At 39.4% G+C, this 27958-nt stretch overlaps 1 protein-coding gene and 1 long non-coding RNA gene across 2 annotated transcripts in view; both read right to left on the reverse strand.

The window, feature by feature from the left end:
* Nucleotides 1-21583, reverse strand: part of LOC113332126 — a 37684-nt gene extending 16101 nt beyond the window's left edge. Inside the window, exons 1-4 of the long non-coding RNA XR_003351344.1 lie at nt 21515-21583; nt 21154-21236; nt 20594-20877; nt 19957-20301 (exon numbers count right to left, since the gene is read on the reverse strand). This is a non-coding gene — a long non-coding RNA (uncharacterized LOC113332126). The remainder of the gene's footprint in view (nt 1-19956; nt 20302-20593; nt 20878-21153; nt 21237-21514) is intronic.
* Nucleotides 21584-23388: 1805 nt separating this feature from the next.
* LOC113332128 lies at nt 23389-23787 on the reverse strand. The gene has a single exon (XM_026578804.1). It carries the CDS (start codon nt 23785-23787, stop codon nt 23389-23391), a length of 399 nt encoding a protein of 132 aa, XP_026434589.1.
* Nucleotides 23788-27958: the final 4171 nt, after the last annotated feature.

The following is a 27958-nucleotide window of genomic DNA, read 5'->3' on the forward strand; positions in this document are numbered from 1 at the left end:
TGGTCGAATCTACGATCCCATGGAATGGTAATGCTCACTTTATTATTCTGAATTCATAGTCGAATCCTCAGCTGATCCTATGAATTAATAATAAACATTTTATTACTCAGTTTTATGAATTATTCTCCACCGAATTCCACAATTAGTAATGAATAATCAACAACCAGGCGTCTGAGCTACCTCTAAGTAAGCCCCGATTCAAATGGTGAAGGTGTATTCAACGATGATACACTAACAGTCACCGCACGAACGAGTATTTCAAAAATACAACGAAACGATGAACCTATGCAAAATAGAGAAGAAAATAACAAATAATTAAAAATATTGACCAGGATGCTGGGAGCACGGACACACGACCGACCGACCGTGTCCTGGTCAATCCCACGTCAGTTTTTTTATTTTTAATGCATTTTTATTATTTTCCATGATTTGATGAAAATCCTCTCATTTTATCAAATCTCCTTCGTCTCGAGGAAACTCCTCGGTTTCATGGTACTTCCATAAATCCATAAAAAATAATATAAAATTAAGGAAAGGAGTGTGGGGCGTGACCATTGGCCAACCGGCCATGCCTTGGTCCCAACCGGCCCCACACCCACGGTTCCTTATTATTTTATTATTATTATTATTTCTCTAATTTCATGAAAAAACTCCTTGATTTCATGGTATTTTTGCACAAATCATCAAATAATAATAAAATAAAAAAAATTATAAAAACTTGTGGGACCGGGCCTTGACCGGGCGGCCATGCCCTAGGCAGTCCCACACGCCCCTTTGTTTTATTATTTTATTATTAGTTTTCCTTGAATTCATCAAATTCCTTGATTTCATGGTATTTCTCTCAAATGAGGAAACATTCCCTCAAATCATCAAAAATACCTAAAAATATTAAAAAAATTATGAAAACTTGTGGGACCGGGCCCAAGCCGTCCGGTCATGCCTCCACGGTCCCACACGCCCTTGTTTTTATTATTTTAATATTTTTTGCTTCCCTGAACTCATGAAAACTCCTTCAGTTCATGGAAACTCCCTAAATTCATCAAATTTCTCAAAATTCATGAATTTTTCATAAAATCATTATAAAATTAGGGAAACTTGTGGGACCGGGCCCTAGCCGGCCGTCCATGCCTTCCACGGTCCCACACGCCCTTGTTTTATTATTTTAATATCTTTTGATTCTTGAACTCATGAAAACTCCTTCAATTCATGGAAACTCCCAAAATTCATCAAATTTCTCAAAATTCATGAATTTTTCATAAAATCATCAAATATTATAAAATTAAGGAAAAGGCACCACGGGACCGTGGTCATGACCGACTGACCATGCCTTGACCACGGCGGTCCCACGCCTCCTCATCCCTTATTTTATAATTAGTTTTCATCATCTCATGGTGTTTTCCTCAGTTTCGTCGAAACCCTAATTTTGGCATATTTTCTTGAATGGATGCTCAATTGCACGCCAGAAAATATCAAAATTCTCAGGACTGAGACGCGGACGCCTTGGGGACACGAGTATGCTATCTTGACCGACCAATATTGGCTCTTTGGTTCACGGAAGCCGGTCCCATCAATTTTCACAATTTTGACCTAATTCGCACAATTGCTCGTATTAGGTCCAAAACTCTCCCAAACACTTTGGATTTTCATGAAGTGATCATCAGGCGGTCACGAGACAACCCAGGGCCAGTTTCATGACTCTATGGTCAGTCCCTCGCCTCGTCATAATTAATTAGGTTTTCTCACTTAAGGCTCAGACGAGCATTTTTTAATAAATGATTAAACCAGTATTTAATTCTTCTTCCACCAACAAATCGTCAACTCTTCAGGAGTTCTTCGTATTTGCTCACGTGAGCATATGGACACTACATGGTTGATCCACGGTCCCATGTAGTCGCTCCCTCCTTCGTCCCATGGTTGAAATTCTGACAACCATGAATTGATCATCAATTGATCAAATTAGGGTTTCTGAATCCAAGGATCATCATTCCAGATTCCAACCTTAATAATTTTACGACGGCCTCATGGTCATTAATTTTTTTAATTATGCTCGGTTCAACGACCAGTATTCTAATTAATATTTTTGGTACGCTGCCAATAATCCATCAGATGAGCAACACATGCTCAGACGATCAAATATTCAACAATTCATCACATGAGCAGCACTTGGTCAGATGAGGAATATTTGCTCAATATTGGTTCAACAATCAATATTCAACGATCTATTAAATGAGAAATACTTGCTCACTTCATCGTAAGAACTATACCTCTGTCTCATGACATGTTCAATCCATGAGTTTCAGAACATCATGTTCAACTCAACGACTACATGGACTCATCGTCCCATCAAACCACGAAGTCATCAATTGACTAACAAACCACGAGACGTCAATCGTTTCATTTGGGGGGATATCACTTAGGGTTTTGGTCTGTCGGTCTACGACACGTGTGTTCAAACACACGATGGAATGTGAGCAAGTCGTGCAATCCGTTGAAGGAATTCACGAGGTAGTGGGTGGAAAATCGACCAAGTCTCCACACGTTGAGCAACTGGTTTCAAACACGATCTCCACTTCCCCACTCCTTGATTCCATCAACTGTCACACTTCATGGAATCACGGTGTCTACAATTCCAGCAATATAAATAAGTCTCTGAATCATGATTAAATCATCATCATTATCATCAATCTCACGTCAAACTGACAACACGAGATCATCAACTCATCAATTGAGCAATTTCAGTCACTCAGAGCTTATCGTATTCAGAATTCACACACCCACAATCTTCGATTACCATTGATTCCACACATTTCTCAGCTTCCCTCCTACAGATCAACCCATCCTCTCTTGTGACCGAATTTACTCTGGAACGGTCATTGTCTTGATTTAGGCCGGAGTACTACAGATTGATCTCTCGAATCTAAAGCACCCCCTTTGCAGCGGTGCATCTGTGTGAGGTTTAACATTTCGCTCGGTTAGAGGAGTCTCCTCCGTACGGTCGTCTCCTCAATTCCTTAAAAACCAGCAAATCGTTTTTCCCCATCTACAACTACAAATGGTGCAGTTGTGCAATTAGAGATGCTGAGGATGTTTTATTGGCAAAGAACTGAGATGGAGTTGTCTGCGGTTGCAGGGAAGTAAGTTGTTGTGTTACTAAAGGCTGACTCCTGGTGGAAATAGAAATGGATGGAAGAATTGGCGAAGGAAATTGAGCTCGAGTCGATGAAAACGGGACTGTGGTTTACAACTGATGATGAATGAATGACTTTGGCAGTGGAAGAGCTGAAACTGCAGCTGTGAAGAATGATAAGCCATCATGGCTGGATATGAACTGGTGAAGTGCAATGATGGTGCGACACAACTTTGGCCTGCGCAAATGGCTCAGGCCTAAGCTATTCAGCCTAAAGATCTCTGTTGACTCATTGTCTAACTCTCTGACTCACTTAACCTGGTTGACTCGGTGTGACTCACTGAGCTTGACCGAGTTGACTCGGTGACCGGGTGGACTTTGCCGGTCACCTGAGACACTTTTCCGGACGCTCTTTCGGCCATCTTACCAGTTTTCGGCGACCGCCTTTGGGACATATTTTCTACATGGGTGTTTTCACATATGGGCTTGGTGGACATCTTTGTATTGGGCTTTGAAGACCTAGTTTTGGAAAGATGAAAAGCTACAAAAGGAGAAAGTTTCTACTTTTTTGGGGAATCACGTATTTTTCTGCTTGGAAGTTTGGAGGATAGCGGAGACTAGGGTTTGCTTTCGTTTATTTTTCATCTTCTTCAATTTATTTTTGATCATGATTATGATGAACTCAAAAGCTATGAGTTGCTAAACACATATTATTAGTTATGGGATAAAGTTGATATCCAACATGTTATTTAATTCAATGAATTAGTTTTGTCTCAATACTTTATTTTTTTTGATTCATTGTTAATATTGTTGCATGATTTGAGTGCTAGTTTGATTGAGTCTGGAATCAATTAGATTGGTCTTCATATCTATTGCTAGATTAGGTTTTATTATACGAAAAAGTGATAAATTCCTGATTACAAGTAGCATAAATGTGAGTAGTACTTGTAGTGATATATCCTACTAGTCACATATGAATCATAACCTTGGTTATATCGAATTAGTGCTTTTACACGTTTGATTGCCTTGATTAGTCTTATTCCATAGAACTTAGTGCTTTTAGGGAGTTAAACTTAATTATGCTTTTACACTTTAGGTTGCTTTCTAGGAAGAATTCATATATACATCTTTTAATGTGGTTGTGATAAAATCAGGGAATTAACGGGATATACTTGCGATCAAGGTATCCTAGGACTTTTTGTAAATGAGAGATTAAAATTTCAATTCTAGTCATTGATGAAAATACATATTTGTGAATGATACTATCCCTTGACCAATATCTTCTTCCATTAATTATTCCAATTATTAACTTTGCCTCCAATTATTTTTATTGCATTGATAAACAAAAATCCCCCCTTGGTTACTTAAGAATCTGAAAATTGCAAAACAACAATTGCCTCTCTGTGGAAACGAACTCTTTCTTATCACATACTTTATTTATTTTAGTTAAGTAAGAAAGTGAAATTATTTTTGATGCATACGACTGCGATTAACTTACGCACATTTCTCGTTGTGGATGAATCCACGTGTCGTAGACCGCCAGACCAAAACCCTAAGTGATATCCCCCATTTGTGACGTGATTGATTTCTCACGAATCGTGGAGTCTGCAAGGCAGATGTGTATTAGTTGGTCAGTTGTTGACTAATTAGACAATGGGTCTAGGTTTGTTGGATCGAGCATAAGTGGTGAATGCTCAGCGATTCATGGATTAAACATGTAATTCTCTGAGATGTCAATGAATTACTGACCAGAGCGATCGAGCAAGTATTGCTCAACTCGAAAAATTGTTGAATATTAAGAGTTTGATGATTAACTGAGCAAGTATTGCTCAATTCGACGAATTGATAATTTTGACGTGCAACTGAGCAGGTGTTGCTCAATTCAACAAAATACTGAATATTGGTAATTTGACGTGCAATTGAGCAAGTGTTGCTCAATTCGACAAACTACTGATGAATTACTGAATATTGATGGTTGGATCAATACTGAGCAAGTATTGCTCAATTCGATGAATTATTTAATGGTGCCGTGACCCAATAAAATATTAATCAAAAATATTGGTGAATATTATTAATTTGGATGTTTATTGCTGAATCAACATAATTTTGTGTTTGAACATGCTCAGAATGGTGATTCGTGGAGCGTTTGTTCGAAACCCTAATTTTTGATCAATCCTTCAACAATTGGTGAATTGCTGAAAATTGGTAATGAATGAAGAGGGACCGACCACATGGGATGATGAGCGTCCATGTGGTTCCCAGTGCTCGAGTGAGCACACACCAGGGTTCTCAGTCAGTTTGAGGGTTGGTGGAAGAACGATGATTAAATGTCGGTTTCATCATTTATTGAAATACTGTTGGATTCAGCATTAGATGGTAAAAACTAGAGATGGGAGATAGGGGCCGACCAAGGGAGCATGGGACCGGTTCTTGGTGATCATGGGACCAGTTGTTGGTCATTTGAAGGATTCCCCAGTTGGTTGGAGAGAGTTCGGGCCCAATATGAGCAATTAAGCAAATTAGGTCAGAATTATGAAAACATGTGGGACCGGCTTTGTGCAGGCCCTAGGAATGACTTTGGTCGGTCATGAAGGCATGCACGTGTTTCCGTGGTATCCGTGTTTCCATACTGAGAGTTTCAGTATTTTCTGATGCGCGTTCGAGCAACATCGTGAATTTTCAGAAGAGTTTCATCTTGACTGGGAATTCTCGATTTTTTGTTGGAATGAGCATGTATGCTCAATTCATCAATATTTTGAAAATAGTAAAATAAAAGTGTTTTAATATTTAAAATTACCGTGAGAGGATAGCCAGTCGTATGACCATGTTGGCTTTTGGTTTTTCATGATTTGAGCAAAATTTGAGAAAATATGAAGAAATCATGAATTTTGCTCAAACCCAGAAGTTTCATGAATTGAGGAAAATAATAATTATGAAAGATTAGGGATTGCGAGTTGTGGAACCGACCACGGCTAGGGCATGGCCGTCCGGCTAGGTTGTCAGGTCCCGCATACCATTCCCTATTTTATAATATTATTTTTCATGAATCCTTGAAGTTATGGAGAATCCTTGAAGTTATGGAGAATCCACGAGGTTTTGTTGAAACGGAGGAGTTTCATGAAATTAGGGAATAATAATTATAAAAGCTAAGGATTGTGAGGTATGGGACCGATCACGGTTCGGGCATGGCCGGCCGGTTGGGTTGCCCGATCCCGCACATCTTTCCTTATTTTATAATATTATTTCGTGAATCCACGAAGTTTTGGAGAATTCACATTTTGCAAAAACAAGGAAAGTTGCTAAAACCAAGGAGTTTTCATGAGTTCATGAAATAACAAAAAAATAAGAAAAATAATGGGAGAGTCATGGACCGACCATGGCTAGGGCACGGTCGGCCGGCCGACGGTGGGCCCACCCTGAGCGTTCTTATTATTTTATTATTATTTAATGTTTTCTCCTATTTTGTGAAGGATTCCTCGTTGTTTCACATTTTTGGATGCTCGTTCGTGCATCTGGGTGCTCAGTTGTGCATCATTGTCGAGTACACTCCCATCATTTTTGTGGGGCTTACTCAGTGATGGTCCAGATGCCCGGTTGTTTAGTATTTATTACTAATTTATGAAATTAGGTGGAGAATAGTTCATGAAACTGAGTAATAAAATGAATAGTTGTTCATTATTAATTCATAGGACCAGCTGTGGATTCGACTACGAATTCAGAATAATAAAACAAGCATTACCACCCTATGGGATCGTAGATTCGACCATAGAATCAGAGTAATTAAGACTATCTATTACCATTTCATGAGACCAGTGGATTCGATCATGAAATCGGAATAATGAGATAGTACAGTTGTTTTATTGCCATTCTATGAGATCAAGCCGTGGATTCGATCATAGAATCGAAGCAATTATCATTGCCATTCCATGGGATCAGGCCGTGGACTCGACCATGGAATAGGAGCAATAATAGATTATTCTGGGAATTCAGTAGTGAATGTCACGGCAGAATTAACCTATTGCAGAAAGAATATTATCCAGTTAAGCCGTCACATCCGTTCTGAATGGTGTATAGTCAGGGAGTCATGGTGTTGTTTACGACCTGAAGGCGTTAGTGCTCTAAATCTACGGAGAACCGCCTGAATCTATATACGGTCTCTCCACATAGTCAGGGAACGGTGAGTGTCACCGACGTCCTGAAGGCGTCCGCCGCCCAACTATTCTTCTATGTGGAGGTGAGTCTCTCTCATGCAGTCAGGGAACAGTGAGTGTCACCGACGTCCTGAAGGAGTTAAGCTCTCAATCTACGGAGAACCGCCCAATTATGTTATTCTGCATAGAGGTCATGATGAAATGCCAGGGATCGAATTGCTCAGCTGGTGGAGTTTTTCGAAAACATATTCATCATGGCTTCGTAAAATATGAATCGTTGCATGCCTGAAAGCCGTGTCGAAAACATGCCTCATGATTTTACGGTTTTGCCATTTGTTGAAAATCCACCATGAACATTAAGTCCCCTGCTTAGTGAGGGATAGTCATGTTCCGTAGTAAGCATTAAATGGTGATTATCAGTCGATGAGATCAGTGGTTGAACTCAGTCTACAAAGGTGTTTTCAGAATCCTCAATTTGCCCAAATGGTGTCATGGACGAGCAAATGTTCGGGTGAGGACTCTGATAGTGTGATAGAGTGTAACGACACGTATATTTTTCGTAGGGGGTTTTTCTTTGCCTTAAATTTCTTGTTTTAATTATACTAATCAAACTGATTTTGGTTGACCTCGTCATATGATGTTTTGCATGATTTATGAAATTTACTAAATGGGTATTTAATAATCTGCCGAGGGAGTAGGATTGGGTATTTTCTAACAAAATTTTGCTCAATTTCAGGCTACAGATTTTGTAGTTTGTGAATTCATTGCTCTCTTAAAATGACTGAACGTTATTGCTTTTATATCCCACCCTTTTTCCATGATAACCCTTGCTTACTGAACTGTGTACGGTTTGAATGTTTTAGATGAGGTTTTCTTTTGGGAAATAAGAAATGATTTGTAGCCATGCAAGTACTAGTTTTCTTCATAAGTTGAGCCTTATACTGAATTTTTATATTTGCCCTGTTTCAGTTTGCTAAAATGATTCAATGGACTTCGCATTTAAACTCCACCGATGGACGAGAAATTGAAACTCATTTATTGGATTGTTTTTTATTCCCACCTTGAAACTTCAAGTTCTAAGCCATTGATTATTCCTGTATTGCTAACTTGAGATTTTAAAATCCATGTTGTTCTTCGACTTGAAGGAAATGTACGGCCTTATAAAATAGACCCGTAGCTTTACCGTTTAGTTTATGCTCCTTACTTAATTTTGGTTTCTTGCTTTAAACCTTGAATTTGATTTTTGGTCAGTAGAAATGTTTTGAAATCAAAAAGCCACTTTCAGTTTTAGCCTCCTTCTTTGTTATTTATTTTGGACACTACATACACTAAATCTCACTTTAAGATTTCGTTGTTCTAATACAAATGAACTTTAACTGGTTGGGTATTTGGTTTTAAAATTTGCTGATCAACAAGTTAGTTTCAGATCTTTGCGGAATTTCTCTTTAATTTACTTACACCCACTTGAGTATTTTTCCCATGCCATTTCACTGATAACTCTCCCTCTCTCGGCAATTAGGACTTGATCGGAAACTTAACAGATCTATTTTTTTACTCCAACCTAAAATATGTATGTTGTTATATTTATGAAGTTCCTTTTACTCCTTGCTTTGAGTATTGTGTGGCATTTTGGATTACCTACCATTTCTGCTAATTTATTTTCTTGCCAATGTAAATGGATTATTGTACTCTCCGGTAAGTTAGTTTCGTTCTCGTGTTGAGTTTTTGTGATTCAGAAGAACTTGTTTACTAATTTCGTGAATATTGACAATACTTGTAAGTAAGTTTTTCAGTTTTGGATTAATGAGGTTCTTCAGAAACTTGGTTGTGATATTTCCTTTGTGGTAATTGGATTCGTAAACTAGAGAACTCTACTTTAGGAACGTCGGGCCTAAGTGGCACCCCACCACCTCGGTGACAACTCGGAAGATCGTTGCGGCAACAATGGCTGGTAACCAGAACTATCCTGACGGTGGCACTGGCCATGAAAATAGTAGAGTAAATTATTTGCGGCTCTGAATATTTTTATGAGTTATGTTTGCGAAAGACTTACATTTCTGCATTTTGAATTAGCCGTTTCTCTTGTCTATTTATTCATGTTTGAACTTGCACTACGTTTTGTTGTTATACCCTCTACTGGGCATTCGCTCACCCTGTTTTGTTTTGTTTTTCCTCCCCTCAGAGTACGAAGAGAAGTTGCAGCAGTAAGCCGGGCAGAGCTTACGGAAAGCTGTTAGCACTTGAAAGTTAGTATTTTGTAAGCTTATGATATCGTATATCACAGGGGTATCTGGATAGTTAAGTATCGGTATTTAACTTATGCTTTACTTATTTTTGTTGTGTAAATACATCAGCTATGGTCTGGTATGTAAGCTCTGGTTTTGGATGTTTTTATTAGACTGCATCTAAAACCTTTTTATCATCATATCTGGATACATGCAGTTCTTAATGTATATATATCTTTCTGCTGGGAATTTCTTGTTGTCTAACATAGCTGTCTAGTTTCTTTCACACGTTACTCTCTTTAGTTTTCTGCCTTGCGTTTCCCAAATTTGCAACTCCCATGCGAATCACGTATTGATTTAATGCATTATACTCTTTTTTTATTTTTTCTTATGAACTGGGTACTTAAAATGTCCCATACAATGAACTCAAGATGTTTCCATGTATATCAGACTTTGTTGGAACTTTTATGGGAGTACTGTATATACATATGTTTAAAACCATGTGGTTTAATTAATTTGGTTATGTTTGATTTTTGAAATAAAGAAGTGCACATTTCAGTCATGACATGAAATGATTGTTCCCTTATCATTTTTCTTACTTTCTTTTGAATGACCTTACCTACTCTTTTTTTTTTTGCATCAAGCCAAAACCTCTACTCCCTCAACTGTATGTGCTGGTGATTTCTTGGAAGTATTCTAATTCATTTTCTCTAGTTGGTGAGAAAATTTGTAAATGTCTTCATGCACGCTCACTCTCGTATTTTAAGTATTGTGTTTCTAGAATTTGAATCCTTTGTACTATTATTCAGTATTCAATATGACGGAATTTTTAGTTTGGTAACCTTAGTTGAACTTCTTTGTTCATACTTGAAATTTGGAACTTAATTGAACTATATTTATCAAAAATCTAGAGTTAGTGTGAATTATTTGTCTTCCTCATTTGCATTTTATTTATTTTTATTTTTCTGAGTGGCGTGACTGGGATTTGGCCTTGCTGGACGGGTTGAAATCTAGCCCGTTAGAAGGAAAAATTCACCAGTCCGCTACATAGATTGTCATCCCATGAGCACGGAGAGATGAGGCACTGTTGATTTGATTTGGTCGGTCGGACGTTCAGTTTTGGTCAGTTTAGCGTTTACGGGCTCGACCCCAAAAAGGAAATCCTTGTTTTAAGAACAAGCGTTCGTTCGTTAGTTTAAGAAACAAACCAAATAGACCTTAGTCTAATGATATAAAATTTTGTCTATGAGCTTTCATGAAAACTAAAATTTTATTTTTTAAATATGTGAGATTTCACAAAGTGTATAAACCCTCATTTCAAAGGTGGATGCTCGTACGAGAGAAAAGTTGTTTTTTTTAATAGACGTGCGTCTGTTAGTAATAAAATTTTGTCTATGAGCTTTCATGGAAAATTTTATTTTTGAAAATATACTCTCGTTTCAAAGACGGATGCTCACGAGAGGGACCAAGAAAATACATATTTTCAAAGTTACGTGAGTTTCACGTTATATATTTTTGTAAAATCAATGTTTTGATTTTGAACAACTATTGAAAGTAGACAATTATTCACGGTGAAATAATATATGTATGTGAGTTTTCGCAATTGTAGAATGGACGTCTGTCCAATTTTCGGAAAACCAGTGGATGTTCACTCAGTAAAAATTTTACGTGGGTTGTTCACGGTTTTATGAAAATCAATTTATGATTTTTGAGCAATTGTTGAAAGCAAATAATTGTATACGTGATGACATAATGTATGTATGAGTTTGGCGATTTTATAGTGTATGCACACATGTAGAAAATCAGCGAATGTTCACATGAAAGGTTATGTGAATTATTTATAGTTTCATGAAAAGTCAGGTGTTGACTTTAAATAATGAACTTTGCTTGTCTTGGAAAGTTTGAAGAAGCGAGCAAGTTTTTTGAGGTTTTTACGTTATTATCACTAAGTTCGTGAAACCGTAAATGGGTAAGAGTTGAGGATTACCATTTTTATTGCGTGTTTGTGAGCACTTTTATTCCCTGATTCATTGTTTTGTCGAATCCTGCGCTTTGTATGAACGATGTGCTGAAATAGCCACTTTGCAAGAATGACTGGTTCCCAGGATGATACTTCCAAAGATGGTGTTTCCAAAGATGACATCTCTATGGATGAAACTTTAAGAAATGGTACCCCTGGGACCTCTGAGTGATGGTGAGAGATCCTTCATACTGAGTTGTACTTCTGGTTATTTCATTAGCTTTACCCCAGGATGATCGTATAGTGAGATCCTGGATCAATGTAGACTCCACGGAGGAAGAACGTCTATGGGAGCGGAGAACCCAGAAGTAAGGACTACAGGAGGTTAGTAAATGACGTGCAGTCCCCAGCCGTTTCTTTGGTGAGTTGTTACCGCTCCTTGTGTCATGACTTTGACCGTGCAATTAGGATCACGAGACCAAGGTTTTTTATTTCTTTTCACACTTTTGCTCCATCGATTTACGGTCTTCAACTTGTTCCCGGCCAAACAATTTAGGAATCTGATGAAGAAATCGATGTAAGTATCTCTTACGTGCAGGTGATTGTGGCATCTCCTTGAATGAAATAATACTAATTGTTGTTGATGAATTCAGGAAGAAATTATTGTAGATAAGAACCACATTGATGAAGCGTGCTCTTCTTTGGTCTATGGGAATATGGAGAATTCCCGAAATCCAGAACCGAATGGAGATAGCGGCGTTGCCAATGGAGATTCCGGCATTGCCGAGCCTTCAAATGATTTAGAGACTCCCCTAGTAAGCATATCTCCTGTAATCTCTTCATAGAGTATGAAATTGCTGATTTGTTAATGAATGAATGAGAATCCATGTGAGCATACGAGTAATTTTGCTGAAATACGTCACCAGAAAATTTCAGACTTCAGCCTTTTAACCAAAACACCGTAGAATCTTCGTTCGAAGTCGGATTTTCGCGATCTGCATATGTATCTTCAAGCCCAGAAAAATTCCAAGCTTTGTGTAAGAAGATTTTTGAGTTTTGAGCATGTTTAGGGCATGAAAAAGGCGAAACAATAAACTTCCAGGAGACTTCCAGAAATTTTTCAGCTGGCATGTAGTCCAATGTTTTGGCCACATCTCTTTGCTCGTTTCTACAATTGCTGTGAATTTTGGATATGTTGTAGAGGACATACCTACAAAGAGAACGGTATATGACCCATCCCTATATTCTTCACCGATTGCTCCCAGCTCGTCGCTTTGTACAGGGCAGTGTAAAATTACTTCAGACGGATTTGTCGCAAAACACTCATATTGTGTCTTTGGACCATTCGCTTGTGTCTTGAACGGTTGGTGAAGGATTATAATGTCATTGGTTCATTTGAGATCAGGAAACCTTGATTGATACATGGTGCTTGTAGTGCCATCTTGTTTCTCTCAGTCGTAGAAACATCGCTTCTGAAACCCTGGTCACGGGACCATAACTGAGGTTGCTCCCAAGAGAGGGTGATGTAATGACCATGGTTGCATGTACCGGTGGTAGAATTACTTTTATGATGAATGATCAGCACATGAGATTCTGCTGCCACGGGTTTTGGACTGTGAAACTAATCGGCATGATCAGTGAACCGTCAATCCCTAGTATTTTGTCAAATCTCTCCTTTTCGTTTTCCCTTCTTCTGGCGAGACCTAGATAGAGGACTCAGGTAGAAAAACTGATTTAAAGACCTAGGTGGTCGAAGTTGGAGGTACCTTGATGAAGGACTTAGCGGAAAGACCTGGTGAACACCGATCGACTGTGGAAGTTATGAATCCCGTCTGAGAATTGCTGCTTGCATGTTGTATGCTCTGGAAGATGTAGGAACCTCATCCGGCGTCAGAATTCGATGATTAACCCCAAATTTTTAAGCTAAGAGGCTGAGTCATCACATGAGCAAATAATCACTCAATTTGGAGTTGCAGAGGTCAGCCAACGAAGCGTGCACATTTGTAATTTGTAATCCCGTACAAAATTTTCAGATTTTGTAGACCTGACGGTAAAGGCCATATATTTCAGCTCGTATGTACGATTGATGCGCCCTTTTGGTATGTTATATAAGAGACATATGCAAACATCTTTCGTTCAGGAAGCATCGTCCCATTACTCACCCACTGGTACGTTTTTGTAAACCCATGGCCTGAAATGTGTTGTATCTCTTTTGTGGAGGCGATGAGAACATCTTGTAGAAGACTTTGGTTTATTCCCGTCTGTCGTGTAAGCTTTGGGAAGACGTTCATGTTACCATATTTTCAGGTATAAACATCTTGATATGAATCATTAGAGCTTGAAGAAGTACGATCCATAGATTAACGCTTCAGAGAATGGATAGTTGATGAAGCCGGATGTTGTGTCTGAGGCTGATGAGACCACAATTGAATTTTCTCCATAAATTCTTGTTGATTCTGAGACCATAAATAGAGTTCTTACACATGTTGATGTTGATACTATGATTTGAATTGATACAAAGACCGAAGATGATAGTCTTTGCTCTTCCATCCGGTGAGCATTTACATGCACAAACTAATTGGTGAGTTGAGCATTCCTAAGATGAGGTGTATTAGGATTTCAACCCAAATTCTCCTGATATGACTTTACTATGAAGTGTCTTCGTCATGGAATCGATGTTGTTGCGCGGTAGATAGCAGCAACAGTCTTCATTCTGGATATGATTGGTGAAGAGAGGAAGTTCCCGGTCGTGCAGGGGCATGTGATGTAGAGAGGCTCCGTTTGACGATGTTTCATGGAATTAGGTTGCAATGACTTGTTATGTGGATAACATTTATTGAAATATATTGAATTGATATTTCTAATAAAATCAAGTCTCCAGTGCATCCCTCATTCACTTAGCGGAGTTTGTAGCATCCATTGATGAATGATGTTGCATCTTCTTCAGAAGTATTATCATGGGATAGTGAAGGCTTATCGATTGTAATTCACTTATACTTTGATCATGTCGAACCAGTGTGTCACGTTGAGATACTGTGCTGAAGTTAGAGGCGTTATTATCGAAGGTGTACTCTTTGATTGGGAGTACAATTCGAAGGCTTCTTAGATGCTTGAGCGCTGAAGTGTCCAATGTCTTAGGCTTGATCGTCTCGGCCCGTGTATATTCTGTTGATTCTGCATTCCGCTGCGATAGCGGGATTCAACACTTGTGAAGACATCAGAGATTTCTGATACGCGTGGACATTCCTACAAGTCTGTGGAGAAATGCCCAAAGTGTTCTTTTCGATGCTTCCGTCATCTCTCAGTAGTGAATGTCTCCGTGAGATGCTCGATTCGAAGCGGTGTCAGATTCAACCACTTGGTGAAATACTAATGCGGTGAAGCTACAATTCATGACGTATTGCAGAGTTGCTAACAGAATTGAGTCCCCATGCTAGGATAACATGTGAGGAAATAAATGGCATAAACATGGAAGGAATGAGACTTTCCTGAGTGTGGAACCTCTTGATGAATGTCTATGCATCTTTCGCAGGTTCTTGCTTCAACCTCGTCAAAGTTTGCCAGCGGCTCTCAGGGTTTTCAGTGGAACGATGTTGATGACGGTGTCAATATCGATCAATATTATTTTGAATTCATTTCCTCTGAGATGGACTGGTAAGCAGTCCCCAGTTGTTCATCTCCTTGTTTGTGGATGAAGGTTCAAGGAGTATTTTCGAGATGGACGGACGTCTGACACAATGTAATTTGGTGCTTTGAACATGTCTTTCCCCTGGGATTATTCATTTCTTCTTCAGTTGGTTGTCTCCTGATGAATGTCAATTTGGTTGCACCATCTTGAATCCAGACTTTTAGTAATTCGATCACTTCTTCAATGACAAGAGAGAAGTTTGAGTCTTTCTGATCATTTCCTTGTTTGTTGATGCAGGGTTGAGGTTTGTGCATTTCAGGATTGGTTATCCTTTCTTTGCGCTTCCGAAGGATCCTGGGAGATTGGAAAAGTATGCTTCAGCAACAACGTTCATGGAAGGTTGGAGGTTGTATTGTATGTTGAAGAGACGCTGAGTATCACGAGGTTCTCAGTCTAGGTCTTTCTCTTTCCAGTAAAGCATGCGCGGTAGTTACTGATTGCTTGGCTGCTTCATGAAGTTCTGAGAAAGTATGGAATCGCAGATTCTCAGCAAGACTCTTTAGATTGGGATCATTCTGTTATGTTCATGCTCTCCTAATGCCTCCATTAATCGACAGACGTGTTCTCGAGCGTTCCCTATTCCGTTGTAGTGTGGACGTTGGGGAAGTGTAGCTCTTCGGAAGAGGAATATTCTGCGTAGCAGCAGGATATGGAAGTTGATGACGATGAATCGGTGTCTTGTATTTTCATTGATCCTCTAGAAAGCGTTCCAGGACTTCACGGGTGATGAAGCCTGCAGGTTCCTTCGTTGGTGGATTGTCTGCAGCCTTGTGGACTTCATCATCGTCTACTACATGGATCCGAGTGGCTTCAGGATCATCAGTCGAAGATGTTTCTTTGGACTTTTCTTTCTCTTGAGTTTTCTCTGAAATCTTGTCAGTGAGAGTCTTGAGAAAATTGAACAGCTCCTTCTGTGTTGCAGCCATGTCGGTCTGATTTTTGGCAAGGGTTTCTTGCACCTTCATGGGATCAGCTACGGTAGGCGGATTCTCCCTGACTTCCTCAGGACGCCGGCTGAAGAGAGGATGATTTTCGTTGTTGGTGTGAGGAGGAGTAGTGTCACCACCATCGTTGTTGGAAGCGAGAATGTTTTCCGGAATATCTTTATTGTTATCGTTGTTGCTAGTGCTAGTATCGTTTGCATTTGTAATTAACCCAGACCTAAGACCAGCCATTTTGCGAGAATGTGAGATTGCAACCGAGAGATTAATCTCCCACTGTGGTCGCCAATCTGTGGATGGGGAAAAACGGTTTGCTGGTTTTCTAGGAAAGTGGAGAGTCGAGCGTGCTGTCGAGACTCCTTGACCGAGCAAACTGCTGAACCTCACACATATGCACCGCTGCAAAGGGGGTGCTTAGATTCAGTAAATCAATCTGTAGGACTCCGCCCTAAACCAAGAAAATTGCCTTTCCAGAGTCAATTCGGTTGCAAAGAGGAAGATGGGTTGATCTGTAGGAGGGAAGCTGAGAATTGTGTGGGATCAATGATGATCGAGGATTGTGGGTGTGTTGAAGGTTTCTGCAATATTGGTGAACTGCTGAAGTTGAGTTCTGTGAATAAGTTTTATCGAGTTGTTGACAGATGACAATCGATCATATCCTGATGTCCTCGATTTAGACTTATTTATATTGCAACAATGATGTACCCCTGATCCCTATAAGTGTGACGGTTTCTTGAGTGAAAGAGTGGGAAAGTGGGAGATCGTGGTAAAGTCAGTTCCACGTCGTGTGGAGACTTGACTGATCGTGCACCCACTACTTTGCTAACTCATTCAACCGTTTACACGACTTACGCACATTTCTCATTGTGGATGAATCCACGTGCCGTAGACCGCCAAACCAAAACCCTAAGTGATATCCCCCATTTGTGGCGTGATTGATTTCTCACGAATCGTGGAGTATGCAAGGCAGATGTGTATTAGTTAGTCAGTTGTTGACTAATTAGGCAATGGGTCTAGGTTTGTTGAATCGAGCATAAGTGGTGAATGCTTAGCGATTCATGGATTGAACATGTAATTCTCTGAGATGTCAATGAATTACTGACCAGAGCGACCGAGAAAGTATTGCTCAACTCGACGAATTGCTGAATATTAAGAGTTTGATGAGCAACTGAGCAAGTATTGCTCAATTCGACGAATTTGATAATTTTGACGTGCAACTGAGCAGGTGTTGCTCAATTCAACAAAATATTGAATATTGGTAATTTGACGTGCAATTGAGCAAGTGTTGCTCAATTCGAAAAACTACTGATGAATTACTGAATATTGATGGTTGGATGAATATTCGATCAACTGAGCAAGTATTGCTCAATTCGATGAATTATTTAATGGTGTCGTGACCCAATAAAATATTAATCAAAAATATTGGTGAATTACCGAATATTATTAATTTGGATGTTGATTGCTGAATCAACATAATTTTTTGTTTGAACTTGCTCAGAATGGTGATTCGTGGAGTGTTTGTTCGAAACCCTAATTTTTGATCAATCCTTTTACAATTGGTGAATTGCTAAAAATTGGTCATGAGTGAAGAGGGACCGACCACATGGGATGATAAGCGTCCATGTGGTGACCAGTGCTCGAGTGAGCACGCACTAGGGTTCTCAGTCAGTTTGAGGGTTGGTGGTAGAACGATGATTAAATGCCGGTTTCATCATTTATTGAAATATTGCTGGATTCAGCATTAGATGGTAAAAACTATAGATGAGAGATAGGGGCCGACAAGAGAGCATGGGACCGGTTCTTGGTGATCACGGGACCAGTTGTTTGTCATTTGAAGGATTCACCAGTTGGTTGGAGAGAGTTCGGGCCCAGTATGAGCAATTGAGCAAATTAGGTCAGAATTATGAAAACATGTGGGACCGACTTTGTGCAGGCCCTAGGAATGACTATGGTTGGTCATGAAGGCATGCACGTGTTGCCGTGGTGTCTGTGTTTCCATACTGAGAGTTTCAGTATTTTCTGATGCGCGTTCGAGCAACATCGTGAATTTTCAGAAGAGTTTCATCTTGACTGAGAATTCTCGATTTTTCGTGGGAATGAGCATGTATGCACAATTCATCAATATTTTTGAAAATATTAAAATAAAAGTGTTTTAATATTTAAAATTGTCGTGAGAGGCTAGCCAGTCGTGTGACCATGTTGGCTTTTGGTTTTTCATTATTTGAGCAAAATTTGAGAAAATATGAAGAAATCATGAATTTTGCTCAAACCTAGGAGTTTCATGAATTGAGGAAAATAATAATTATGAAAGATTAGGGATTGCGAGTTGTGGGACCGACCACGGCTAGGGCATGGCCGTCCGGCTAGGTTGCGCGGTCCTGCACACCTTTTCCTATTTTATAATATTATTTTTCATGAATCCTTGAAGTTATGGAGAATCCACGAGTTTTTGTTGAAACAGAGGAGTTTCATGAAATTAGGGAATAGTAATTATAAAAGATAAGGATTGTGATGTGTGGGACCGACCACGGCTCGGGCATGGCCGACCGGCTGGGTTGCCCGATCCCGTACATCTTTCCTTATATTATAATATTATTTCGTGAATCCACGAAGTTATGGAGAATTCACGTTTTGCAAAAACAAGGAAAGTTGCTAAAACCAAGGAGTTTTCATGAGTTCATGAAATAACAAAAAAATAAGAAAAATAATGGGAGAGGCATGGACCGACCATGGCTAGGGCACGGTCGGCCGGCCGGCCGGTGGGCCCACCCTGAGCGCTCTTATTATTTTACTATTATTTAATATTTTCTCCTGTTTTGTGAAGGATTCCTCGTTGTTTCACATTTTTGGATGCTCGTTCGTGCATATGGGTGCTCAGTTGTGCATCATTGTCGAGTACACTCACACCATTTTTGTGGGGCTTACTCAGTGATGGTCCAGATGCCCGGTTGTTGAGTATTTATTACTAATTTATGAAATTCAGTGGAGAATAGTTCACGAAACTGAGTAATAAAATGAATAATTGTTCATTATTAATTCATAGGATCAACTGTGGATTCGACTACGAATTCAGAATAATAAAACAAGCATTACCACGCTATGGGATCGTAGATTCGACCATAGAATCAAAGTAATTAAGACTATCTATTACCATTTCATGAGACCAGTGGATTCGATCATGAAATCGGAAAAATGAGATAGTACAGTTGTTTTATTGCCATTCTATGAGATCAAGCCGTGGATTCGATCATAGAATCGAATCAGTTGTTATTGCCATTCAATGGGATCAGGACGTGAATTCGACCATGGAATAGGAGCAATAATAGATTATTCTGGGAATTCAGTAGTGGATGTCACGGCAGAATTAACCTATTGCAGAAGAATATTATCCAGTTAAGGCATCACATCCGTTCTGAATGGTGTATAGTCAGGGAGTCACGGTGTTGTTTACGACCTGAAGGCGTTAGTGCTCTCAATCTACGGAGAATCGCCTTAATCTATACACGGTCTCTCCACATAGTCAGGGAATGGTGAGTGTCACCGACGTCCTGAAGGAGTCCGCCGCCCAACTATTCTTCTATGTGGAGGTGGGTCTCTCTCATGCAGTCAGGGAACAATGAGTGTCACCGACGTCCTGAAGGCGTTAAGCTCTCAATCTACGGAGAACCGCCCAATTATGTTATTCTGCATAGAGGTCATGATGAAATACCAGGGATCGAATTGCTCAGCTGGTGGGGTTTTTCGAAAACATATTCATCATCGCTTCGTAAAATATGAATCGTTGCATGCCTGAAAGCCGTGTCAAAAATATACCTCATGATTTTACGGTTTTGCCCTTTGTTGAAAATCCACCATCAACAGTACCAGGCAATGGCAGCAGCCGTAGGCTCATTGATGATACCCATAACATTAAGACCAGCAACGACCTAGCATCCTTTATAGCTTGACGCTGAGATTCGTTGAAGTATGCAGGGATTGTAACGACAAAGTTCTTAACTATAGAACCAAGGTATGCCTCAACAATCTCATGCATCTTAATCAAGTCCATGGATGAGATTTCCTTAGCGGCGAACTGCTTCTCTTCTCCCTTGTATGAGACCTCAATCATGGGATTGTCAGCTGGACCAGATAGAACATTGAATGGCCAGTTCTTGATACCACCTTGGACAGCGGTGTCACAGAAGCTCCTACCAATCAAACGCTTGGCATCTGTAAAGCCAAAATCACATTAGTAATAGCTCTTAACCAGTTCATAGGAATTGGGGACATTGAAAATTAGAAATTAGGCTTCTGGTTCGTAATAGGCTAACCAAAAGAAATGACGTTTAGATTGATGCGTGAAATTGGAGCATTAGGATCATGTCCAATTAGAATTCGATCACCATAGAAAGTAAACAAACAATCTAACACTTTAATAAAAGAAAGGAAGTTTAAGGAAATGTAAAATCAATATAAAAATAAAACACACCGAACAATTACGATAAAATGGATTAGAAAGTACGAGTTTGGTTGTCCAATTCTTTAAAGAGGCAACTGCGACAAGGCCATCATCTGTGCAGATTTTGACCCATTTTAGTTCATCACCAGGAACCTGTTAATCTGAATTGACGAGTCTCAAAGAACTGTGGTAAAATGACTATTAATTGATCAAAACATACAACAGAAAAGGCAGGGAGAAGTGACCAGACCAGTTGAATTGCTATGAATTCATAGCCATTGCGCTTGCATCTTCCCCATTTCTAGCCAACATCAATCACCAGTTCCTCCACTGCAATCCATATACCCCTACAATAGCTTGCAGAAAGACCATTTCATTAAATAAAACTTTCAATCCATTATTCATAGTAATAACAACTTCAGCTAGCACTCAGGCATTTCCTCAAACATGTTGTGCGCACGACTTTCTGTTTGCAAAGATGAATTGAGTGTATTCTTCTAACCCCTGTCTCATCTCCTTCCCTACAACTACTCACGAATTGAAAACAAACCCATAATTCCTAACCCTTTAAACACTCATATCAACCACAACAACAAATTGAGTGTACCATTTAGTCCTCATACCTGTAACCACTGAAGATACTTGACAAGCCCCTTTTGAGCAACATACACTTTTCTATGAGCTAAATCATCTTGTTCCTTCATACCTACACAACAATAGATCATCATGGACATTCATTAGTCAATTACTAATACAGAGAGTGAAGAAATTGAGGGATGGGTACTGAAACCCCCAACAAACAAATCAAAATTCGAACTACCAATCTAACAGAAACCCTAAAGTCTAATAAAATTACCTTTACATGGTGGGGACATAGTTGGCTAAAATTAAAATACAAACCGAAATTAAAACAAAAAAAAATAAATAACCAGAAACCTTAATACAAATGAACGGAACGAGGTCTTGATTTGAAGAAACCCTAACCTGGGTTTTCTGGGTATTTCTGTTAAGGGAGAACATCAAGGAATCATCATCAGAGAACTCTAAAACCCATATCTAAGAAGCAAAACAAAAATTAAATAAAACCCATAGGTAAAGTCTCTCCATTATAGAAAAAATCTCACAAAACAAAGAAATTTTTCTAAGAACCCTAGATTAAGCGAACACTGTAATCTTCTTCACCTAAAACGAAATAGTTTGCTTGATTTAATCGAGAAATCTTCTTCACTTAAAATGAATCGAGATTTTGTCTAAAGATTGAGTTGTTAATCGAGTTTTCAGACTGAGAGGGAATGAAAACTTCAGAGTTTTTTGGACTGGAAAACAGAAGTCGGCTAGAGAAAGAAGAAGTGTGAAGTGAAGAGGGAAGATGAAGCGAGGTAAGTGTATATGGGTTAGGGTTTAATTTAATGGTTTAGATTTTATTCTAAAAACTGTATCTACAGCGGAGATTTAGACACCTAAATACACGTGTAAAATTTAGGTGTTACCAGGCACACAACCAGGTCGCACACGGGAAGTTCTGGTGTTACCTGGCACACAAACAGGCAGCACATGTGGTTTTCTCAGCAGTTGCGAATTGCAACAGCTGTTGAGCAGTTGCAAATTTCGCAACTGCAGTAAGCTTTTGCGAATTTTAGAGCAGTTGCAAAATCAGTTGCGAATTCGCAACTGCGTAAGCGTTGTTGCAAATTTTAGTTGCTATTTTGGAAAAATGGTGTAGTGTTCCAGTTGGTACTACCGGTGCTGACTGAACCTCAATCTCATGGCTTTCAGCTTCGCGGCTCCTGTGATGTCGAGGATTGCTAACTGAATCAATCCTTCACGCATTTTGTTTGACTACTGCCATAGCTCGATTTGGGAAAACACGATTATCTTTTCTCGATTCCTCTTAGTCGGCGCCAATGTTTGTAAGGTAAAATATTTCTACCCCAAACACGAATCCGATGGTGATTTTGTTGATGATCAAACCACTGCCTTTCTCTTGTACGTGAACAATGTTGGGGGGGGGAGTACCTGCAAAAAACCCTCTGATGCTTAAGTTAGCTAGAGTTTTTCACATGGGTTTGTGTAGAGAATATATCTTACATCTTAGGGTTGCGAACCCTTGTATTTATATGTCTCTAATTAGGGTCTTACCCTAATTTCGAGATATAAATTGTATCAATTCCCCTGCATGTTTCCCTGTAATAATTTGTTATGTTCTTACTTAATCAAACATGAAATGAAAGGATAAATTCTCAAACCTCACGATTTGAGCCCTCTAGTTATGAGAAACTAGCCAAAATTGGTAGACATCAACACTCAGATACATTCATTAAGCTCCTCCAATTAGGTCTGTTCTTACACATTTAAAGAAGAAGAAATATTGGTCAAGACAAGGACCAATCTGTGTTAGACACGTGTAGTAATCCTACTGAAGGATGACAAGAATACTAACTACCCCATGCTAATTACTCAGGGCTATCCACCATCTTATTTCAAGTAGAGGCACTCAACACAATAACCCTTAGGTACATGACAATACCACCCCCTCTACCAAATCCTTGTCCTCAAGGATTAAAATCAGGAAAATGAGCATGGACATTTGTAGAATCCTCCCAAGTAGCATCTTCAGCTGAAGAATTTTTCCACTGTATGAGTTATTATTCCACAAGTCTGCCATGTCTGGTGATGCTTCTAGTGTCAAGGATAGCAGCTGGATGAAGAAGAATCTGGCATGCATCATCCAAAACTGGTAACTCAGTGGAAGGAGTGTGTGTCTTGCTGATGCACTTCTTCAGCTGGGAGACATGAAAAACAGGATGTATCCTGGAGCTAAGAGGCAGTTGAAGCTTGTAAGTCACTGCACCTATCTTCTAAATGACCAAGAATGGGCCATAGTATTTGGCAGAGAGCTTCAAATTTTTTCTAAGTGCTATTGAAGATTGTCTGTAGGGTTGGAGTTTGAGGTAGACTGCATCACCTACTTGGAAAGACCTATCAATCCTCTTTTCATTGGCATAGTGCACCATCCGTTCTTGAGCCTTGTGTAGTGACTCCTTGAGAATATCCAAAGTAGAATATCTCTGCTTCAAGTAATATTCAACAACTTTGACAGATGTGGTGGCTGTTGAGGGGAAAGCAAGATGAGGTGGATCATAGCCATACAAAGCCTTGAAGGGGCACATCTTGATGCTGGTGTGGAAGTTAGTGTTATGACACCATTCAACTAGTGGAAGCCACCTAAACCAGTTCTTGGGTTTATGACCAGTCATGCATCTCAAATAATTCTCTAAGAAAGCATTAACTCTCTCTGTTGGCCATCAGATTGAGGATGATAAGTTGTGCTAAGGTTGAGGCTGGTGCTGAGAGCTTTGAAAAGATCTTGCCAAAATAAACTGGTAAAAACCTTGTGTATATCAGAGACAATTGAAGCAGGTAAGCCATGCAACCTGGAAATCTGGTTGATAAGTTCTTTTTCCACTGTAATGGTTGTGTATGGGTGAATCAGGGCAATGAAATGGGCATATTTAGTCAGTCTGTCAACTACCACCAGGATGACAGTTCTTCTCTCACTTGCAGGTAATCCTTCAATGAAGTCCATGGATATGTGTTGCCATGCTGAGTCAGGAATTGGGATAGGTTGCAGCAAGCCAGCATGTGATGTATGCTCCCCTTTGTGTCTTTGGCAAATGTCACAAGAGGAGACAAAAAGCAAAACATCTTGTTTCATGTTAGGCCAGAAAAAGTGATGGCCTTGTAAGTAATTCCTTCATTTAGTTACAGCTTGAGCAATGGCAATCATTTCTTTCTCATATGTGGATAGAGCACTTGCTTTGGGACCCAAAGGTTGGCTGAAAAAAGCAATTGGTTTGTTGCATTCTTGTAATAAGACAACACCAATTCTATTATCACAAGCATCAGCCTCAAGAATGAACTCCTTTGTGAAGTCAGGGAGAGCCAGCACTGGAGTAGTAGGCATTGTTGTCTTGAGGTGCTGAAAAGCAAGAGTAGCAGCTGGAGTCCACTGAAATGCATTTTTCTTGAGTAAGTTAGTTAAAGGTCTACTGATAATCCCATAGTGTTGGACAAATTTCCTGTAGTAGCCAGTCAAGCTAAGAAAACCCCTTAACTCCTTGATATTTGAAGGTGTAGGCCATGTGGTCATTGCTGAAACTTTGGCAGGATCAGCTTTGACACCTTCAGAAGAGATGATATGACCCAAATATTCCAATTCTTGTTGGGCAAAACAAAATTTGGAGAGGTTGGCAAATAGCTGACGAGTCCTCATAATGCTCAAAGTGATTTCCAAATGTTTGATATGATCCTCCAAGCTGGAACTAAAAACCAATATATCATCAAAGAACACAAGGATGAACTTCCTCAAGTGACTTTTAAATATGTCATTCATGAGAGCTTGAAAAGTGGCTGGTGCATTTGTGAGTCCAAAAGGCATTACTTTAAACTCATAATGGCCCTGGTGTGTTCTAAAAGTTGTCTTGTAAATATCCTTAAAGTAGACCCTGATTTGATGGTACCCAGACCTTAAATCAATTTTTGTAAACCAGAGAACACCCTTGAGTTCATCTAGAAGTTCATCTATAACAGGAATAGGAAATTTGTCTTTAATAGTGATGCTATTGAGCCTTCTATAGTCTACACAAAACCTCGAAGAATTGTATTTCTTTTTGACCAATAGGATAGGAGCAGAAAAGGGGTTGTGGCTATGTTGTATGATACCAGATTGCAACATGTCTTTGATCAAGTCCTCTACCACAGCCTTTTGAACATAGGGGCATTTATAGGGTCTAAGATTTGGTGGTTCAGAATTAGGTTTAAGAGGGATAGTATGATCTAAACTCCTTTAAGGTGGACGCTTAGTGGGTTCTGAGAACATATCTTGAAATTGCACTAAAATTGCTGATATCTGAGGTGGTACTGGGGTGGGAGATAAAAATGAGGAAATAGAAAAAAGTTGACCAAAAAGACCATGTGAATGCTTAGTGAAAAATGACTTTAGAGCACTACCACTCATCATAGATAAAGAAGATTTTCCATGAGACCCAGAGAATGTAATTTTCTTCCCATTGTGTTTAAAAAAATGGTAAGTTTAGAGAAATTGAACACAACATCACCTAGTTGTTTGAGCCAGTCTGCTCCCAGCACCATGTCACAGCCCCCAAGTGGTAAGAGTCTCAGTGGAGCGCTAAATTTGTAACCCTGCATAGTCTAGCTCAACTTAGAACAAACACCAGAACTAATGGTTTTGTCTCCATTGACCATAGTGACCAACATGTGTGTTGTGGGTTCAACTGAGCATTGTAGTTTCTTGGCCAGATCACTATTAAGGAAACTGTGAGTGCTGCCAGTGTCAATGAGAACTGAGATGGAGTGCTTGTTGAGAAGGCCTGGAATCCTGATAGTTTCCCCATTAACTTGTCCAATGAGAGCATTCAGTGAAATCTCCATATCAGACTCTACTGGAGAAACAATATCTTCAGAAGGATGGTCTTCAAAAATTTCCTCATGGTCTAGTTGTGGTGCAGTATCAACCATGAAAAGCTGTTGTGTAGTACAAATGTGGCCTGGCCTATAAATTGTATCACAATTATAACAAAGACGTTGTTCTCTCCTCTTTCTGACTTTCTCAGGAGTAAGTCTAGTGATGGGTGGAAAAGAGGAATTGTTTGGTTTAGATGGTGGTGGGATTGAAGATTGTTTAATTGAGGAGGGAGTACTGGTGGACTGTTTTGGAGCTTGTGGAGAATTGAGAGTCTTAGATGAAGAATAATTGTTATAGTAAGGCTTGGGTGTAGGATTATAAAGTTTTTGTTGGGCCAAAAAATTTTGTTCCTGCATCTTTGCTAGGGAGAAAGCTCTCATCAGGGTAGTTGGGTGGAACATCAGCACAGAATGTTGAATGTCTTCCTTGAGAGCACCAATAAAACTTTTGATAAAAAAGCTCTCAGGTAGATCAGGGTGTATGCTGAGTAAAAGATCTTTATCATATTCAAATTCCTCAAAAAATTCATCAACAGTAGTTTTATCCAACAATTTATTGAAATTACCAACTATATTCTCATTAGCAGGATTTTCAAATAGGATGCAAGCATGTTCACTGAGTTCAAACCAAGTCATAACAGTACGAAAAAGTGAAGGTTATAGAGCCATTTTTCAGCCTTACCCTCGAAGTGCATAGACCTCATTTTGATTTTCTGTGTCTCATCCCTGATGTCATGAAGTTGAAAATAATGATTACACTTCTAAATCCATCCCCGTGGGTTTTCACCATTAAAGCACGGAAAATAAAGGTTAGGCAAACGAGGTGAAGGATGAAAATCTCGATGTCCATAGTGTACGCCAAACGTAGATCGATCATCCTCATTGGAATGTCTTTGGTGAGAAGACTCTGCTCGATTTGGATCGTCTTGATTTTTGTAAGCTGAAAAAAAAATTCTGCAAAAACCTCAATCTGTGCTTTCAAATATTCTTTAGTTATCATTGCTTCCTTGATTGAACGTAAATCAGATTGAATCGTAACGGTATGTCGTTGCTGTGTATCATACTTATCTTGTAATTCCTTGCAGGTTGGATTTCCACTTCCTCTCATGGTGAATCGGGAAAGAAATGGCTCTAGATACCAATTGTTATGTTCTTACTTAATCAAACATGAAATGAAAGGATAAATTCTCAAACCTCACGATTTGAGCCCTCTAGTTATGAGAAACTATCCAAAATTGGTAGACATCAACACTCAGATACATTCATTAAGCTCCTCCAATTAGGGTATGTTCTTACACATTTAAAGAAGAAGAAATATTGGTCAAGACAAGGACCAATCTGTGTTAGACACGTGTAGTAATCCTACTGAAGGATGATAAGAATACTAACTACCTCATGCTAATTATTCAGGGCTATCCACCAGTTTATTTCAAGTAGAGGCACTCAACACAATAACCCTTAGGTACATGACATAATTTTTCCTGCATGCCTCCCTGTAATTATTTTCCCTGCATGCCTCCCAGTAATTATTTTCCCTGCATGACTCCTTGGCATAAATTACATTGACTTGCCCTGCATGTTTCCAGAAACTTCCTCTAGGGTTGTGGGATTGACTAAACCAAAAGGTGCAAAGGATTGGCCCAAACAATAAGGTGTTCAAATGTCAATCCCAAGAGGAAAGGTATGCTCAAGACCATAGTGGGTGTATATATCCGCAAGACAAATCAGTATGGGGTGGAAACATCTGATGAGCCATTGGCTCGGTTTGGCTAGAATCTCAGTTGGCTGAGCCAACTCGTCTTGGCTCAGTGGGGCGCAAAAATCCTGCAGTATAACTTAGATGGGCGTAAATATCAGGGGATATTGAAGTAAAGTAAGCCGCGAAGTACAGGAGCATATCACTATGCCGGCCGGATTTGGCTGTCGGGTGCCGCCGCCGCCGGA

The sequence above is a fragment of the Papaver somniferum genome, unplaced genomic scaffold (assembly GCF_003573695.1).
Source record: "Papaver somniferum cultivar HN1 unplaced genomic scaffold, ASM357369v1 unplaced-scaffold_128, whole genome shotgun sequence".
Lineage (NCBI taxonomy): Eukaryota > Viridiplantae > Streptophyta > Magnoliopsida > Ranunculales > Papaveraceae > Papaver > Papaver somniferum.